This window comes from Nestor notabilis, unplaced genomic scaffold (assembly GCF_000696875.1).
Source record: "Nestor notabilis isolate BGI_N333 unplaced genomic scaffold, ASM69687v1 scaffold15805, whole genome shotgun sequence".
NCBI lineage: Eukaryota > Metazoa > Chordata > Aves > Psittaciformes > Psittacidae > Nestor > Nestor notabilis.
The window spans coordinates 21212-40112 of record NW_009930767.1 but is presented as its reverse complement, the minus strand read 5'-3'; the positions used below and the strand labels follow the sequence as shown (position 1 = coordinate 40112).

General features: G+C 35.4%; 1 protein-coding gene across 1 annotated transcript in view; it reads left to right on the top strand.

Annotated features, from left to right (window-relative positions):
* The first annotated feature begins 230 nt into the window (after nt 1–230).
* TDRD3 (tudor domain containing 3) overlaps nt 231–18901 on the top strand; it is a 35595-nt gene continuing 16924 nt past the window's right edge. The window contains exons 1-5 of the mRNA XM_010015575.1: nt 231–279; nt 4194–4278; nt 5820–5885; nt 13573–13733; nt 15844–15985. Coding sequence (XP_010013877.1) covers nt 13660–13733; nt 15844–15985 — 216 coding nt within the window. The 5' untranslated portion in view covers nt 231–279; nt 4194–4278; nt 5820–5885; nt 13573–13659. The remainder of the gene's footprint in view (nt 280–4193; nt 4279–5819; nt 5886–13572; nt 13734–15843; nt 15986–18901) is intronic.

The window sequence follows — 18901 nt, the reverse complement described above, 5'->3', positions numbered from 1 at the left end:
TTTGACTTCTTAGCTTTGTGGAGCTTGGCTGCTTCTCACTCTATGCTTCTCACCCATTTATTTTACCATTTATTTATTGGCTACTTCACCTTAAGCAAAAGTGTGTAATTCTGAAATGTTTGTTTATGGGAAGCACAAAGGGAAATTTGAGAGTTGTGGCCTCTGCATTTCTGTGCCAGATTATTCCCCGTGCCCCTGGCTTTTAGAGAGGAGCACAGCTTGGGATCGAGGTCTGGAGAGCAAGAATTGATGAGGACACTGCTTGTACAGCACTGTGAGGTAGCTTTTGGGGATGGGGAGCTTGTGAGCTGCTTCCAGCAGTGTGCTCTGGTTCATGGGTGGTTTAGGATTGCTTCCTGCCTCTTGGCAGTAGGAAATGTATTGGATTAACATATCAGAATCACATTGTAGTTCACCTTTTATTATCTGAGCTTGTGATATTTTGCAAAATGGGCAGAAGAGGTAATTTAGATGTTGTGAGGTGCTTGAATGAATAGAATAGACACTCAGCTGCAGGACTGTTCTCTTTGACTCCAGAGGAGGTTTTTGCTGTCTTCTATTTTTATTTTTTTTTTTCAGAGTCAGATTTTTTCTTTCCTTCATCTAATACAGAGAACAAAAATACTGAGTGGCTTTATGCTGTAAAGTTCCCATCTTCAGCATACTATATACCATTATTAAAAGTGGATGGATAAGGGGCCTCTGTTACCTTCAGAGCCGGGAAAAAGAATTTCAGACTTAATCTGTGTGTTGTAGGGGAAAGGATTATGTCATCTGAAGAATTAATTTTGCCTGTTGCAACTCCCTTTATCATACTTGAGTGATATAGATTTTTTTTTTTTTGTCTATATAAGCACATCTATTTTAAAATACTGTTGTGTTTTAGTGGTTTTGTTTGGTTTGTGGTTTTGTTTGGGTTTTTTTTGTGGGGGGGGGGGGTTCCTCTTAAATAATATGTGAACCTGTAGCAAAAAATATACAAAACTAAAGCTTAGGTAGTTTTAATAAGAGACTATACAGACAGTGGAAGGAAAAAACAAAAGAACTTTCTGTAAGGTTGTAAAGAAAATCTAAACATGTATTTGGAGTACTTGTTGCTGTATGAAATAGTCTAAGACAGTTATTAGGGCAAAATGGAAAGAGGGACTGGATATACACTGCTTCCAAGCTTTTAAAGAAGGAGAAATCTGAGCTTTGGCTAATTCTGGAGTGCAGTGTTTCTTGGTTTTGATTTGTTCTATGACCAATTTCTGACCATTTCTGATGGAATCTGCACTTTTACATCCTGTTGCACAAAAGTAACACCTGAGCTATTGCTGGAAAGCTCTGCTAGTTTTGCTTTTTTTCCTCTGTTGAAGTTGTTTAGCATAATTTTGCTGACACAGTTGTTGATTTGATCTTTTTTCTTGAAAGTAATTTTGATCCTGCTCTTATGAATTTAAGTAATTTATGCTTTCATGTAATAAATATCTATAAAACCCAAACCAACCAACCCCAAGCTATAAAATATCCCTCCCACTTTGTTCACAGATTTTGCTTTTTTGAAGACTGTTTTAACAACCATGTTAATCAGTCTTCTGCTGAAAAGCTTTAGTGTTTGCTTAAATCAAAGTAATAGATGTCCCCAGTGGCATTTCATGATTGGTGCCTCTGTTACGTTGGCAGAGATCTCAGTCAGCAATGTTTCTGCTAAGTGCTGTTGCTTATATTAGCACAAGTAAAAAATGAATAGTCTTTTCCGGTGGATTTCTCTTTATCCTTCTGTCTCAAAAAAAATCCAAAGTAGTGAGACGAACTAAAATGAAAATTTATGTATAAATTTATACATATAAAGTTATAAACTGAAATCTTTTACTAAAGCAGAGTGGAATTTTGGCAGCTGTGACTGCATCTTCACTTCGCAGTGATAAAGTAAAACATGACTGGTCTACTGGAACATGTCCCTGCCTGTGGCAGAGGGGTTGGGGCGAGGTGATCTTTATTGTCCCTTCAAACCCAAACCATTCTATGGTTCTGTGACTTAGCAGCAAATTTTGTGATAGCAGAATTAATCTTATCTTATATAAGGAAAATTTAATTCTAGGGCTGATTGTTGTTTATTCAGTCTTTAAAAACATTCTTTTTTTCTTGCTGGAAAGTGGTAGTGCTTACATCTAAATCCTAGGCTGAGTAATTCTTCAGGAGAGCTGCAGTCCTGTTAGCTTCAGTAGAGTTGAAGAATGACTTCTTTTACATTAGGCGCAGAAGAGGAGGGATCTTCCCATGACTTGCCTGACAGTCTGAAACTCAGCTTATGGATTTTTGTAGTCTCCCTAACCCCTGCTGTTGAATTTATATTCCGTTTTATGCTGAAGATGGCAGAAGGTAAACCTGTAGAGTTTACAGTATTGCTCTTTCTACGAAGTCTTCTGGTGTAATTAAACCACAGTTGAAGCCATGAGAGCAGGATAGTACGTGTGGGATGTATCTGTTCTAGTTTCCTCTGGCACAGAGTGGGAACGCTGTCCTACTTTACCTTCTGACTCCAGCTAAGCAGATCTGCTAATTTACACTAGTTATCTGAACTACTACTTTGTAGTACTCGAGCTCAGAATCACTCATCTGGGAAATCCTGCATTCCCATGCAAGCCACCAAATCTCACCCTCTTACTCTTAAGCATCTGCCTTTTATATAAAAAATAGAATTATTTCTTCTTACGTTTTTATATGTGCTTTTTTTCCCCATTCAGTGTATCTGGGTTTTGGGTTGTTTTGGGTTTGGTTTTCTGGGGTTTTTTTTGGTGATGGTGGTCTGTTCCCTCAGGATTTGCTAGATGTCAGTGTTTGTCTTAAACAGATCTCATCAAGTGTCAGGTTAGAGCACAGCTGGGATCATTCATTAGTCTGGGAACACTGGCAGGGCTGGAGAGGGTGATGTTCGGCATTTAAAAGGCCTGTTGAATATTTTTCTTCAAATCGTTTGCCTTGTTTATATGTTGCATGGTGGATATTATTGTCTTTAACAAGAAGTTTTTCTTGAAGCACTCAGGAATATTTTGTTTTAATGTTCATTAATGTGTATTAAGCTTTCTTAAATCATTCTTCCTTGGGGAATGGTGATTTCTTGGTACGTAGTCATTTAAATGTTATTTGGGCAAGTACTGTGTTTCAGACTGAATATTTAGCAAATATCAATTATTTAATGATTGCTGTCATGTATTTAAATAAAATGAAGAGCTGTGCAGAGAAGGCAGATTGCCAGCTACATAAAAATTAAAACTGGGGCTTCAAATCGAAAATATTAGGCAAAATGAATAACAAAACCCACGCTTTCCGACCACTTAAGTGAAAATTATTATTATTTTTAAAAATTGTTTTGGAGGTTAGAATATGTCAACCCTTTTGAATTGATTAGCTGAATCCATTTAAAACTAACTTCTTATTCAGATGAACAGATTTATTGTATGCTCACAGAATTTTTGCAAGAAGAAACTGATCCCAGGCTACCACCATGAGGGTCACAAATGCCATTTCCAAATGTGATGGTGGAGGAGATTTTCTAATCTTATTTAAACTTTTTCACCATATTTAACTGTTGATGCTCTGTAATATGCTTCCATTTTTATCATGTTCTTTGTAGCCCAGGCAAGCAAGAATACATTGTATAGGATGTATTCCTTTTAAAGAGTACTTTATATAGCATGACAGTGTTATATGTTACGTGCCCCAGCCCTTTAAAGCTTAACCATACATCCTTGCTCTTTAGAAACAGATGTTGTGTTCTGTGTTCCATGTGGGATGGGTGTTTTTCAGTTTGGTTTGGTTTGTTTTTAACTCACAAGTGACATGAAAAAGTATGCTACATAATCAAGTAAAGGCCAAATGGTTGATCTTCAAACCAAGTTCTCTTAATTCCGGGGAGCGGGCATGAGGAGTATAGGTCAAAATAATTGGTATGAAGGGGGTTGTTACTTTGTAAGTAGAGCTTTGGATTGGTTTGGTTTTCTTTGTTTAGATATTATGGAAGAATAAATCTTAGTCTTATCTCAGTATAAGGAAACTGATTACATGAAGCCATTTCCCACGTATTTTTAAATCTATGCTTCACCAGCACAAAAGATACAAACTAAAACCAGTAACTTATACACAGGAAAAAAGTTTGCCTAATAGATACATCATGTGATATTCTAATAGTTTTTTCTTTTCTTTAACAGGTATCTTTCAGATGAAGGAATTGAAGCTTGCATAAGTTCCTCTGAAAAAGTTAACACAAATGACATTATCCTAGTTGCCCTTAATGTAAGTTATGATTGTGAAAACTTTTTTCCTGACAAATCATGCTAAAAATGTTACATTTAATGGCTGAAGTGTAGGTTTGTGTGGCTAATTAAGAGTACAGTTATCTGTGTGACTAACATATAGAACAGTACTTATCTCTCGCCTTGCATATATGGGTTGTGAATTTTACTTGGAAATAACACCTATTCCAAACTGCGAAACCTGGAGGAGGAAAAAATGAACATAATTTGCAGTAGGAAAATATTTTTATGCTTATGAAATGTAAATCTTAAGTCAAAGTACAAGCAGCAATAAAATCAAAAGTGTTGTGTACTAACGTCACTGGTAAACATTAGTAAGCCTTCTCCCTTTCAGTAACAGTGAAGGGCAGCTACTTAATCCATGTATTTGTTCTTTTTAAAAGTTTGTTCTATCACAAGGGAGAGTTTTGAGAATTTTAGATTTTCTTTGTTTCAAACCTCTCAGTCGTCCATACTCTGAAGTTTTGAAGCTTATGCACTGTATACAGATTTATGTGAACTTCATCCTTTCTACTAACTGTATGTAGTTCCAATGGGAAAAACAATGTATAGATTACTTAAGAGAAAAGTACTCTTTCTTAATAAAATTGTGAATGAGAATTGTTAAGGGACTATTTCGTCCATCTTTGAGGTTTAATAATTTTTGGTTTAAGAGGATATTCTGCAAAGAGTATCCTCTCTGCTCCTTTTGTTTATTCTCTCAGGTGGGCTCAGACTGAAAACTGAATGTGCTTTCTTACCACTATCTATGGCCATCTTGAAAGTGGGTTGAGCATTTATCCACTCTGTAGATACTTGTAGTAAATACACTAAAAAAGCATCCCTACAGTTAGTTTTCTATATGTAGGATACCGATGTTTCTTGCTGAAAAACAGAACAAACCACTTGTTTACAATATTTTACATACTAAAATATAGTGCTGCTCAGTTCTAGATTAGAATGCTGGAACAATAGTCCATTGGCATGTATTAATGGCAAGTTAGCGTACAAGTTCTTGTAGTAATTACATTTAGCCCTTCTATTGGAAGTGTTTATGATCATAATAAATAAGGAGGGTTTTCAGCTTCAGTACAGTAATCTGCACCAGCCTGTTCTATTTAAAGCTTACTGTAGGTATAATTGCAAAAGTAATCTCAACCTTTCGTGGAGGATTTGTGCATGTAAGAACAGACAAACTAAAATCGCTTTTCTCTGAAGTGCCAGATGGAGAGTGAAGAAAGAAGTTTACCTCTATTAAATCTCAGAGTTAGTAATTTTGTTTCATCTATTAAAAGTGTTTTAATCATCTTTGAAAATGTGCTTAGAACAAGAATGTAATTTAAAAAACAAAAGGATTTCTTCTGTGAAACTTTAGTTGTTAAATTTTTTTTCATCATATGCAGTTAGTGGGTTGGTTTTCTTAGTCTGCAAATAGTTGGCCTTATGGAAGAAACACCCTTCTTTTTCGTATTCAAAAATGATCATATTTTTCAAACAGGATGTTTTAGGTTAATATTCTCTTGTCTTCTGTATTAATTTCAGACAGATTTAAGAACGATTGGCAAGAAATTCCTCCCCAGTGACATCAATGGTGGGAAGGTGGAAAAGGTAGACAATATTTTTATTTCACTATTTCTGTGTGATGACAGCCTTTTGTGGTACATTAGTCTGATTTTTGTCATTATTTCACATACAAAAAAGCCTAATATTTGAGCATATTACAGGATAAATATATGAACATCTCAGTTTGCCCACTAGGCTTCATAAAGAGGACTCTTTTCTTTATTTATTTTATTTTTTTTTTTTTATTTTATTTCTCGACTTTGAAATGCTTAAATAAATGTGGACAATCCTAGCAACTTAATTTCTCACTGAAGAGCCATTTACCCTGTTTGGTCTTGGCATAGTTTCAGAAGTTAATTTTTTCCCCACCTTTATTCTTGTGAGAGCAACAAAGCAGATTTAGGGGTAAAGTAAAGCAGCTGTATGATTATGACACGTAGTGATACATGTTGATGCTGTATTACTTACTAATATGCATCATTATAGGTAGACACTCTATGTAATTTTCCTGTGACTGTGTATCCTACAGGCTATATGGATAAACCATGTTAGATAGTGTAACACTTCATATGCTGCAGAACAGTACTATACTTGAAACTTGGATGTGCTAAATTTTTAACGTATGTTGAGATAAAAATAAGGTTTGGCCTCTTCAGTACACCCTTCCTGCTTTCTTCCTTACATGCAGTTAAGAGAGTGGATAAATGAAGGAATTTTATTTTAAACTTAGTAGTTCTCAATTCAAATCATTATCCCTAACTTCCAAATATTGATTGGCTGTATCACTGATGTGAAAGTTCTGGGGAAGCAGACTTCATTACTGTTGAAATTCAAACAGTGATAAATCAAAATGGGTTGGGCTTGTTCTAAGAAAGCAAGATTGATGAGAGAAGCTGTTAAGAGCTGTTGGGATTTATTTCTTCTGCTGATGCTATTGTCTAAATGGAATTGTGACTGCTGTAAACACTGGCTTCTCCAGGAACATCAGCCTGAACATTATCGTCAGGTATGAAAAGAACACTTGAGAGACAGTGTATTGCAGGATCATAGTTTTCAGCCAGGCAGCAGTCTGTGCATGCAATATATTGCTGATTAACTTTCTGGGTGAAGTTTTATTAACTTTATTTCTTATTATGAGGACCTATGTTTTTTTGCAGATGTAACTTAAATAGAAAAGGTGGTATTTTATGAAACTGATGGTTTACCTCTTTAGGTTTCTGGATAACCTGCTGTTCAAGATTCTTCAGTGCTTAAATGATTTTTTTACCACCTAAAAGAATTTGATTTAGCTGTTTCTAGTATCTATGGTTTTAGTATTTTTCTTCCTCTTCAGTATCCTGTTTTTGAAATATGGAAAGCAAGTAAAAGAATTGCTTTTTATGACATCTGTTTTTGAACTGTTCATTTCTTAGTTGCTTAGTTGGAGTATTACTGAATTTTGCATTTCATATCATGTACTATTGACAAGGTCCGAATGTATTTGGTTAAATGTAATTCTCCAGAGTATTGAGGTTGTATGTGTGACCTTGTTTTGTTTTTTTCTGTTCGCAAGTGATTTTAGTTCAAAGTGATTTGAATAGTAACTGTGTTTTTTCAGTTTTGATACATTATAGTAGGATTTCTTTAGGGATAGATGTTCAGTTTTCAGTCATAACTTGAGAATACACCTAGTAACTTCTCCATTCCCTTTAGAGATAATGTTTCCTAAATTATTGTTATCATTGTGTAGATCAAGTGATAAATTAAAGGAAAAAGTGTCATTAATTCCTCAGAGCTTTGATGGACATTATATATGAGAATCTATTTACGTACTTTAAAATGTTTGCTTCTACTTTAGCTGCTTGAGTCATGTTTTTCATGTTTCTCAGCTCAAACTAGAGAAGGTGCAATTGGGCCATTTGTTTCCAAAAAGTACAAAACCTGTGCACAAAAACGAGGGATGTGTGCTTGAGAACTGTGGTGGTGGTTAGTGCTTTGAAATACCTGCGGGATAACAGCTACCTTTTCATGCCAAAAACCTTCTGCACCTGTTCACACACAAATACATCTGTATTTTGTGAAACAGAACATTTCAGAAAATTGAAAGGTGAGAAAAATGTAGTTCTAGTTTAATTTTCAAGGATCCCCATTAAACCTGTTGCTTTACCCTCAGTGTATGTTCTGCTTTGTGTTACTGTGCATCGTTTTGAGGATTCTCAGTTTTGTTACTGGCAGTACAAAACAGTACATATGTAGGGTCCTAAATAAAAACAAAGGAGCAGTTGCTGAATGGAGCTTGGTAAATTTCCACATGCGACTGTCTTACAGTCAGAGGTGGACTGCTGCAGGAATCCAGTCCAATCCAAACTTTCTTTCTGAAAGTTGTTTGATTCAAGCTATTTGTTTCTCAGATTGTCACATAGCTGAGAGAGATCAGTGTTTACAGAATTTTGCCGTTTTCAGCGATGAAAGAGTGAATATAGAGAGGAACAGGGTATTTTTTTTTTCTCTTGGGTAGTGACTGTTGACAGCACCAGCAGGGATTTGAGAAGATGGAGGGAACAGGCAGGACAGAAGAAAACTATGGCCCCTAATGGCCTTTGTTAAAGACAAATGTTTGTTTAACAAATGGTACTTGTTAAATCCTAGGGTCTTAGTTCTGTCAGCATTGTTGAGGAGCCAGGACTTTTTACATGTGAACTTATAGTAAAATTTAATTTGGTCTTAATTAGTTCAGTCAACTGTCTTTATTTGGATCATAGACCTTAGAAAATTATTCTAAAAAAACCAACCAACCAAAAAAATACCAACCAACCAAACACCCAAAAAACCAAAACCATACGCATGCTGACCGTTTGCTGGGAGATGATAATCTTTTGGGTTTTGAAAGGAAGTAATGATTACACAGAAAAGGTCTGTTTGGGAATGACCCCTATTTATAGGTTTTAGCCCAGACTGTTGGCTGTTAGTGTACTGAATCTTTGCTTAACTGTATTTACTTTTTTTTGAGTAACATAAAGCAAATCTGACTACTTAGTAAGTGCTTGTATTTTAGCTTTTATGTTACAGAAGTACGTGTTTACAAAGGAGAGGATTTGCTTTAATCAAGTTAAAATACAGTTGGGGCAGGAGAGACTTCTTAATATAATCTGTTACTAGAAAGTAGTTACTTGTGGTTCAGAAATGCTTCAGGAAACAGAAATTATATGCTGCTGTTGTTCCTCTCATCCAAGACTAGGATCAGTATTATTTCTGTGTATCTTGAGAACATATGATGTATTTCCATCTCACATGGAAAATAACTTTATTTTGTAGTATTAGTGTAATAGGCAACTATTTGCATAAAAGCTGGCATAGCGACCCAGTGTGAAACAACATGGGTATTTGACCATTATAGGTGGTTATCAGCTTCAGTCATTAATACACAAAAATGTTTTATTCACTCATTTATAACTGTTTTCTACTGATTTAAGAAAAAAAATAATACTACCAGCATTAACCACAAGATGGCCACATTTGCATAGGATTTGAAAAAGCTCCACTCTCCCATTTTAATTTAGATGACTATATAAGTATACATTAAGTATTAATAGAATAAAATTGAAAAGAATATGAAGTTATAAGGTATAATTTAGTAGTGTTGTTATGCTTAAGGCATAACATGTTTTCTTTTGAGTATTTATGTTCCATTACAATGGAAACATTCATTCCCAAAGAAGCATTCAGAAAGGATTTCATTTCTGAGCTCAGAGAGATGGTTTCTCAGTACTGTCAGATTGATGGTAAGCTGTTAAAATATAACTTAAAATATATATTATATAACTATATATTATGTGAAATATAATATATTAATATACTTTTATATATCATACAAATAACATGTATCATAAATATATTATTATAACTAAAATATAATTTTTCCAATTCCTGTTTAAGGTTACTCATATGCTTCCCACTTCCTGTTTCATTATTTTGATATAACTAACTTTGCTTTGTTGCTTTTAGTGTCTCTCTGTAGATTTTGATGTCCTACAGGTTTTTTTGGTGGTGGGTTTTGTTTTGGTTGTAAAAGAACAAAGTGTATGAAAAGTATATGTTAGATATTATTAACTAAATCTTTGTGAGAGGCTGACTGGTTTTTGGGTTCCGACCAGTTTGAGTGTGTCCAAGCAGTGCCTCTAGGAGGACAGTGCAGTAACAGTCTTGAAAATAGTAGAATATAGTCTATTTGCTATAATTGCAAAACTTGTTGAAAATCATTAGCCAGCTACTGGGCATTGTTTGAAATCTTATCTCTAACTTGGGGATTTTTTTTTTTCCTGAGTGTGATGTTATGTAAGTAGTTAAATTAGTTTCTTCATGTTGAAGTAGCTTATAAACTTCACTAGACATGGGTGAATGATGTTTTAATAACTTTAAGCTACGTCCAGAAACAAGCTACAGTAGTATTACCTAGGAATTAAGAACGAAGGCATTACCTAAATAATAATACGGGATTGTATGCAAGAAAACAGTCACAGGATCATGGAGTGGTTGAGGTTGGAAGGGACCTAATGAGGTCATCTGGTCCAACAGCCCTGCTCAAGGGCCACCTGAAGACAGGTGCCCAGGGTAACGGCCAGACAGCTGGGGCCTCCTGTGTTTCACTTGGTGCCCATTGTCGTTCCCCAGTTCTCTCACAGCAGAGATTCTCCAGTCTCCTAATCATCTCTGTGGCCTTTGTGTGTCTAGCCTTTGTGCCCACGCTGTGGTAAGCTTGGTTTTTTCCAGGAGAAAACGTTAGACTTGATGGGCCGTTGAATTACACTACAATGGCCCATCAGTCAGTGTTTTAAGAAGTCTTAAGGTCTCCATGATGGGCCGTTAGGGTTTCTGGATCTGTGTATTTAATTTATTACTTTTTCACTGTCATCTGTTTGGTATGCTGAATAGCCATTAACCTTTACAAAACACTGTAAGATGTACAAACCTTTACAAAGCCATTTATCTTTGCAAATCACATATCCCTTCCTTCCAGATATTATTACAGTGTTGTCAAATTGCAGTCCCTTTTTTTAAAGGCTACATGTTCTAGAAGTGTTGAAAGAAAGAACTTGCTTTAATCACAAAACAAACATTGTCCATTTTTTAGAAATAATTAAATTTATCTGGCTGATGTCTTGAAATGTTTTCTCTTTCTTCCTTTTCCTTGGTGATGGAAGTATTATCTGATATATTATTCAACATTACTCCTGGAAGTGTTCAAAGTATTAGTAAGGGAACGGAAGGCTGCATTTTTGTAATGTACTTGCAAGATTATAGTCAGGATATAACCAGCCTTGCTACTTGGGGTACTTGATAATTTACAAGAAGTTTTTGTTGGATAAGAAAACTTGTCTCACCTTTTTGTATATAACATTCATCACCTGAGTGCTGAAGAGGTTTCAGATTGGCTGACTCCTGGATTAAATGTGTAAATGTAGCTGTTGACCGTAACTGACTATTTTTGTTTATTTACTATAATATTTTTTTTCCTGTCTTCATTCTCACAATGACACTTTAAAATAGTCCACACAAGAAGTACTGGCATAGGTCTTCTGGATGTGCCTGGAATCTAGGGATGGTTGTCCTTGTTTTGTGGGAATACTGACTTTTTTTCCTTCTGTCCCTGTGTGCTCATTTTATGTGACGAGAAGGAAAATGAGCTGAGCTGGGCCTGGGAGATGTAGATACCTAAGGTCCTGATTAAGTCCATTAAAATAATTGTGGTGTTAGTGTGCGTATTTAAGAAAAGTACACACCTCCATTCTTGGTTTGCACTGCTTTTTGAAGTGACATGTAATTTTCTTTGTTAAAGAAGCAGACACTGTTGTCCAACAAGGGTGCAGCTCTGCTTTATTGTAGTATATACTTCACCCTGTAGACACAAACCCCTGAACCTATTAGCATGTATATTCGTAGTTAGCCTAGCCCTCATTTCTTTGTACTCCTGATTTTGTAAGGGATCTACCAAACAATTGCTTAAAACCAAAAGCAAGTACTTGGAACTAGAATTTACTCGATATTTGTGAAGGAAAATGCCATTGTAGGAAAGTTACTGTAGACACTACAGACGAATGACGAACCTAGTTGTCGTTAACTAGAAATGCTTCTCAGTTGCTTGGTGCTTCATCTTTGAGAAGCTTGTATAGTGTTAAATCTCTTAGCGTTAATTTATGACAAGGGTACGCTCTACTGAAGCAACCCATAAATGTGGCACTGTGGGTCATTCAGTACTATAAAAAGCATCATTCTTAAAAATCTGGAAGAGAATTACTCAGGTGTGTGGTTTTTGGGTTTGTTTGTTTTTGTTTGTTTTTTTTTTCCAGCTTTGTTGAAGTTAACTGGTAGAGGAGGGGAACTTGTTTTCATACTATATGTTAGATTATCTAGGTTTACTTCCCTTGAAATAAAGGGGGGGGGGAATTTCCATTCATATGAGAAACAGAGTTGATCTTTTAATTATTATTAATTATATTGAACAAAATAAGGTTCACTCAGCATTTGCTAAAAATAATGTTGTTCTTATTTATGCTCTCTTCTTCAAACAGTCAGTTTTGAAGGAAAAAGATAAGAAAACTTCCAAATAAACAAATCTTCAACTTTTGAGAAATCCTCCATCCAGAATACTGTATCTTCCATGGTTTGATTTGACGTCATAAAGAATCCAAGTGCCTTCCAATTTTAAATTTATTTGAAAGTGCCAAGAATAGGAAAATCCCATTGAAGTTTTAGTTTATGTAACTGGCTATTGTCTCAAAATCACAAAACTGTTTAAGTAGTGAACTCTGTAGGGTGCTGCTTTTGTTCCTTTTAGTGACTGTTTTCTTCCTCCTGTTAAAATTTCATGCTTTGTTAGCATTGCAAAATACTTCGGAATTTCTTCCTCACAACTTCCCTTTCTCTTCTGTTCTCATCCTAAATAAAGTCCTGTTTCTGCATCCTCTAATTTATCTCATTTCACCTCCTGGTTATCTGCTCTCATTTTGTGTTCTCCTGGGCTACCTATTCTGTTTCTCAAAGGGAAGAAGCAGATGAAATGTGCACTACTTCTTTATTGTGGTTTCTTAGCTACTAGAGATCAGTTTTACTTCTCAGGGGGATAAGAATGACTGTGTACTAAGCTGTATCTGAAATGTGATGCACCGGTTTGGTGGGGTTTGGGGTTTGTTTGGTTTTTTTGTAACATAAACTGTGGTGTGTATAGGAGGATGTGCTGTGATAACCCACAGATAGTGATGTCCCTTGAGATTTGTTACATTCTGATTGCACTGCTTTTTGAAGAAGTGGTGTTTCTAGTTAGTGTTTACAGAGCGTTTGTACTTGAAATGTACTTTGATACAACCAGATAGTCTTCAAAGATTTTTTTTTTTTCATTTCTTTAGAACACTTTGTCAATAAGACCCTGCAGTACAGCCTGTGAAATCTTACCTGGACTCCACGGGATGTTGGAAGTGTGGTTTTGTTTGCTTGTGTGCTCCCCCAACTCTTTCCATTCCCTTCTCTTCCATAGTCAGTATCACAGAGATGTATGAAGTGTCACAACTGTTTCTCTGAAAAAGCCATTTTTATGATGCTTTAGAACATACAGTACATGAGTGATAGAAATTGAACATGACTGCCTGATCAAGTTACACTTTCCTTTGCCTGGAGGCATCTGTTAGTGTGTCTAGATATTACAGTTAGTTTGCTTAATGGTGTTAACAGTTTTGTCTTTTCTGTTTTGCATACATAGCTGGAAGGGCCATGTGTTCTGCAAATACAGAAAATACGTAATGTTGCTTCACCAAAGGATAATGAAGAATCTCAGGCTGCTCCCAGAATGTTACGTTTACAGATGACCGATGGACACACAAGCTGCACAGCTATAGAATACAGTAGCATGTCAAAAATAAGGTGAACAGCTTTGAAAACTTTTGAACACTTTGAACACTTTGATGCTTGAAGGTCCTTAAAATAATGAAAGCGTCCTTAGTAATATATGGAAAAATTACTTCACATCACAGGCTTCCTTCTCAATTCCTTATATAAAGGCGAACCTTAAATTCAGCGGGCAAAGGTGTATATGAATGTATTTTACTGTTTATGCTGAAGAACATAAAGGAAGAAAGTGGATTTTTGCAGCTATCTGCTGAGTCCAAGTTGATGTGGCATCATGTGGGTGTGTGCAAACTTGAGCTAAATTCCCAATTTTTAGTAGTAGCAGATCTTTTGCCTGTCAGGAATGTCACAGGCCTGACACACCTAAGTTAATGAAACTAGTGCTGCTTTACCATGGGCAAGACATCAACTTGGATTGAATTAGTAAATATTTGTTCAGTTAAAAACAAAGGGTAAGAGAGCTAATTCCTGTTAAACTTGGGATTTTTTTGTTTTTGTTTGTTAACGACGATGCTGAAAATTATCTCCAGTGTCTAGTCTCTGGAGTCATGGTGTGCTTTGCTTTTCACTTCAGTTTACTTTGATTTTAAAAAAGTCTTTTTATCTGCAGCTGCAACAGTTAGATATAAATACATATGTCATTTCTGAGTGTCATCTTTTACTGTTAAACTGCTCCTTCTAAGCAGGAGCCAGCTTGCAATTTAGAGTGGTGCTGTCTTAAAAGGTAGAACACTTGATATTTTAATTTTAGCTTGACCAAGCAAAACTTACAAATATCATATTCCAGTGTGACTGTAAGAACAGACAAGGAAGGCAAACGGGCTCCTGTGTAAGTAGATTTCTAAATCACAAAATAGCTAGAATGCCAAGCAGAAGATATCATTTAAAAGCTTTTAGATAGAAGCTTAAAAATGTCAGAGAGCTCATCACTCTGTAGTAATGTTATGAGCTCTTCTTTTCAAAGTAACATGGTATGAAATTAATTTGTGTTACATTTGGTTGTTTCAGGTTTGAAGATGAACTCTTAACCTGGAATAATATCCTGTTTCAGTACATAGTACCGAATTCAGTACATAAAAATCACAGTTTTCCTTAAAATCAAGTTCTTAATTAGTAGGGTTTCCCCCTCCCACTTTTTGCATAATGTTAATTTCTTTTTCTGTATTCTTTTCTTGTGTGTTTTTTCTGATCTCCTTTTCTTTTATCAGAACAATACCAAAAGTTCATTAATATTGCTAAGGTTAATGCCAGTAGTGCTGAAATCAGCTGACTCCCCTGTGAATGTTCCTTACCATGTGGTATGGTCCTGTGATTGCAGCAATAACTTCAGAGTATTATAAGGAGGTTACTGTGTCTCAGTTGAAAGGTTATAACCGACTGTGTCCTGTTTCTCACAAGAGAAATAGGTTTCCAGATTGTGCTGCTTTGTCATGTATTTTAATTACGGGTTGGAGATGTGTGATTCTTTAATGCAGCTGCTGTTGTTTTTCAGAGTAGATTCACATGAAAAGAAGGTAAGCTACCTTCTCATGGGAGTTGACCACAGAAAGCATCCGTATGTTTTTAGATGATAGAGTAATAAGAGAAGCAGCACTACAAGATGAATGGTCTTTATATTTATTCTGGTACAGTCCTGGCTGTTAGTAATGTATGGGAAGCTTCTTTTTGAACAGCTCTTTGTTTCTTCTTAAGTTAAATGTCTAAAATTAGATGATTAACCATCTGGAGATCCTCTATTAACTATAAATACATCCTAGGATGAGAAGCTTAGACTACTGACTTTGAGATACTTTCTTTTAGTCTAAACAAATCGCATTCTTAGTTTGATATTGTTAAATAGGATTCTAACCAAACAGGCAATTTGCTAACATTCATCTCTGTTAGAATCTAATTTGCAGTATGACATTTTCATGTAAAGGATGGGAAGTGTTCCAATAAAACTATTGAAAAATATTATGCATGTTGAAGGAATTATTGCAAAGGTTTTTGATGCTAATTTTGTATTATGAAGTATGACAATGTTAGAAGTACAGTAGGATTAGAGTTTTATACGGTTTTGGTAGCAGAATATCAATAGATATATTTGTGAAATAGATGAAATATTTGGCTCTGTTTCTATTTTTAGCCTGAACACTCCACCTGGAACAAAAATTAAGCTTTCAGGAATTGTTGAAGTGAGAAATGGATTCTTGCTGTTGGATGACAGTAACACAGCAGTTCTTGGAGGTGAAGTGGAGCATCTCATAGAAAAGTGGGAATTACAAAGGGTGAGGTAACACCACTGGAAATGCCTGTGTTGCAGCATGTGTATTAAGTTTAATGATACCAAGCCTAATGTGTTGACTGTGAACTTTGATATGATAAGATTTTAGCACTGTACTGTCCTAATATTTTTAAGAATGCAGCCAAATATATGTGAATAGGTCTTATGTGTAATGTTGCAAATGAAGAAATTATAAGTGATCTTTGTATGGGAACTGATTCCTTTCATATTCTGCAGGGATTGAAAACATTAATCAAATGTACTAAATTTATTTTAGTGCAGTCATGGGTTGTTGCTTTCTTAAACAGTATGCTTGGTATCAGAATACTATAAAATTATGCCTTTTTCAGTTGCCATCTACAAACTATATATTTTGAGGCAAAAAAAAAAAATATTTTAAGTGTTTGGGAAGCACTGAAGTTAGTAATCTTAATTATGAATTCTGCATTGCAGATATCATCAGTTCTTTGGGTAAATTTCTGATTAAAAACACAAAATTGGAGGTTTTAATATCTTTCAATAGGCCATAAATACTTGTAAGACCCTTTGTGGAGTTTTCTCTCAGTTACTTCTCTTTGGCAATAATCAAATAGTTTCCATTGTCTCCCACATCCCTTTACTCTGTTTTACCCTGGTTCCTGTCCTAATAGAACAGAAGTTGCTGCAGGAAGACTTTTTCATATGTTTTCTCCCAAATGAGTGGAAATTCCTAGGGCAGGAAGGTTGTTACCTACCTTCAGTCCCAAATACTTGTCAGATAAACTATCACTACTACTACCATGCACCTCTCTATGCAGTTTTACATCCCTGTCTGTAACGGAGCTCCTGCTTAGGAATACAGTGGCCATTTCTGTGTAAAGTACTGCTTTTATTGATGCTGATACTAATTTTGGCACAGTTGTTTGGTTGTATTTTATAGATCTGAGCAAACTGAGCCAAAATATATTTGAACATTTGAGTTACAGTGTCCATTCTAGTAGATTGTTTGGCATCTCTTTTGTGCTTTTATATTTGAGAATAGTTTGTTTAAAAAAAACAACAACAAAAAACCAAAACCAAACAAGCAAAACCCCAAACAAACAAAAATACAACCCCAAAACAAACATTCCTGGTTTTAAATGATGTTGCCTATTTAATTAAAAAGAAGGTTCTGGGGCTGACAGCAGAAACATTATTGTTTTTTTTCATATTTAGTATAAAGTCTTGTGTGTTCTCTCTCCAGTTAAAAGGCACTAAGTTTTAAGATTGATGGGATGGAAGAGAGACACATAGAACTAATGCATTCTCAAGAATGCCATCTAGTTCGTAAGAGAAGGGTCAGTAGAATTTGTTAGCTTTCTTGGTGATATTTTTGACAGTCTGTTTTCGTGTTTCTTCTATCCGAGCTTTGACAAATAAATGTGGCTTTATAAATATTAATTTGGTTTTGAGGTTAGTGTCAAGAAATAACTCAGACATGTTCTGTTTACAAGAAGGAAACCATTTAATAACCATTGGTGTGCTGCTGACTGCAACAACTTTCAACACTTTCTAGCAAGTTATGTTGGCTTTATGCAGTATGGTTAAAAGAGAGGTAACAAAGTTTTCACTAATTTACTCTGGTAAGGTAAAATACAGAAAGTTAACTATTTCCTATTGCTGGCCCCTCAATTCTTTGGTTCCATGTTGCAGTTTGCCGGAGTACTGTTTTCTTTTTCTCAGTGACCAGCTCACAGAGCATGATCATGTTCCCGGCATGAATGTGGTCATGTCAGAAAAGCTGTGGGTGACAAGAGATCAGTTTGGACAGGTGATGCATAGCCACTGGAAATTGTACTTTCAGTTCTATATCTGGACTGACAGCTAGACAGATAGGGCTCAAACAGGTATATAGAAGCCAGATGCTACTTTGATAGCAGCTTCCTCATGGACTTGATGTTTCTGTCCTGTTCAGAAAGCTTTGCGGAAGAGAATGGTTGACAAATAAGATTATTGTCAACTCTCAAAGATATTTGAGTGAGGAAATGTTTTGGTCATAACTGGTGTTTCAATCAGTTTCTGTGAGATACTGCTGGTACCCTTGTTATGAAGGAAGAGTACTTCGTATTGCTGTTGATCAAAATATCAGACAATATGTGATGCGAAAGCTGAAGCAAATGTTGCTGAGATGATTGATGAGACTGTTTTAGTGTAGGCCCTTACATGTTTAAAACAGAATCTGTCAAACTGCACATTAACTAAAAGTAAAGTTCTCTGTATGCTTAATGATTTTTCTGTTTTGTGAAGGTGAGTCTAAATATTGAGGGTACCTGATGGGGAAAGGGAATAGTTTTATGTATACTTCATATTAGAAAGAAATACGAAGGTATAATAGTATGTAATATTTAGGAGTTCAGTTTCAGATTGTAAACCTTTGTTTCTTAAGAGATCTCCATGGTAATATTTTTCTACTGTCACAATGCAAACACAGCAGAAAGGGTAAGAGAAGCATACTAAATGTATTTACAGCAAAGTTCATTGTAAATGGTAGTTACTGCTGTGCTATAAGTAAATTTAATTGCAAGTTTAAAAATAGTGTTCTTGTTGCCAGTTTGCTTTTATTTTGTAGAAAGTGAAATTTAATGTCCAGAGCAGTTGTTCTCACTTCTCAGCAGATTGTAGTACCTGAGAAGACAGTGCCAAGGCTGTTACTTACCATGAGGCAGAGGTCTTCCATTCTGGATGAGAATTTCATGCAATAAATTGTTAATGATTCAAAATCCATGTAGCTAAATGCTAGTAAATATGCAGTTTTGAAGTGCTTTTTTGCTATTTGCCAAAATACATATTCAAGCAGTAGCTTTTCTTGTATGCGTTCCCTTGATTCTGATTTGGGAAAGAAAAAACAAAAGATGACCTTAAACTTAGCCATGTTCTTCCTGATTAGGGCACATGAGGAATT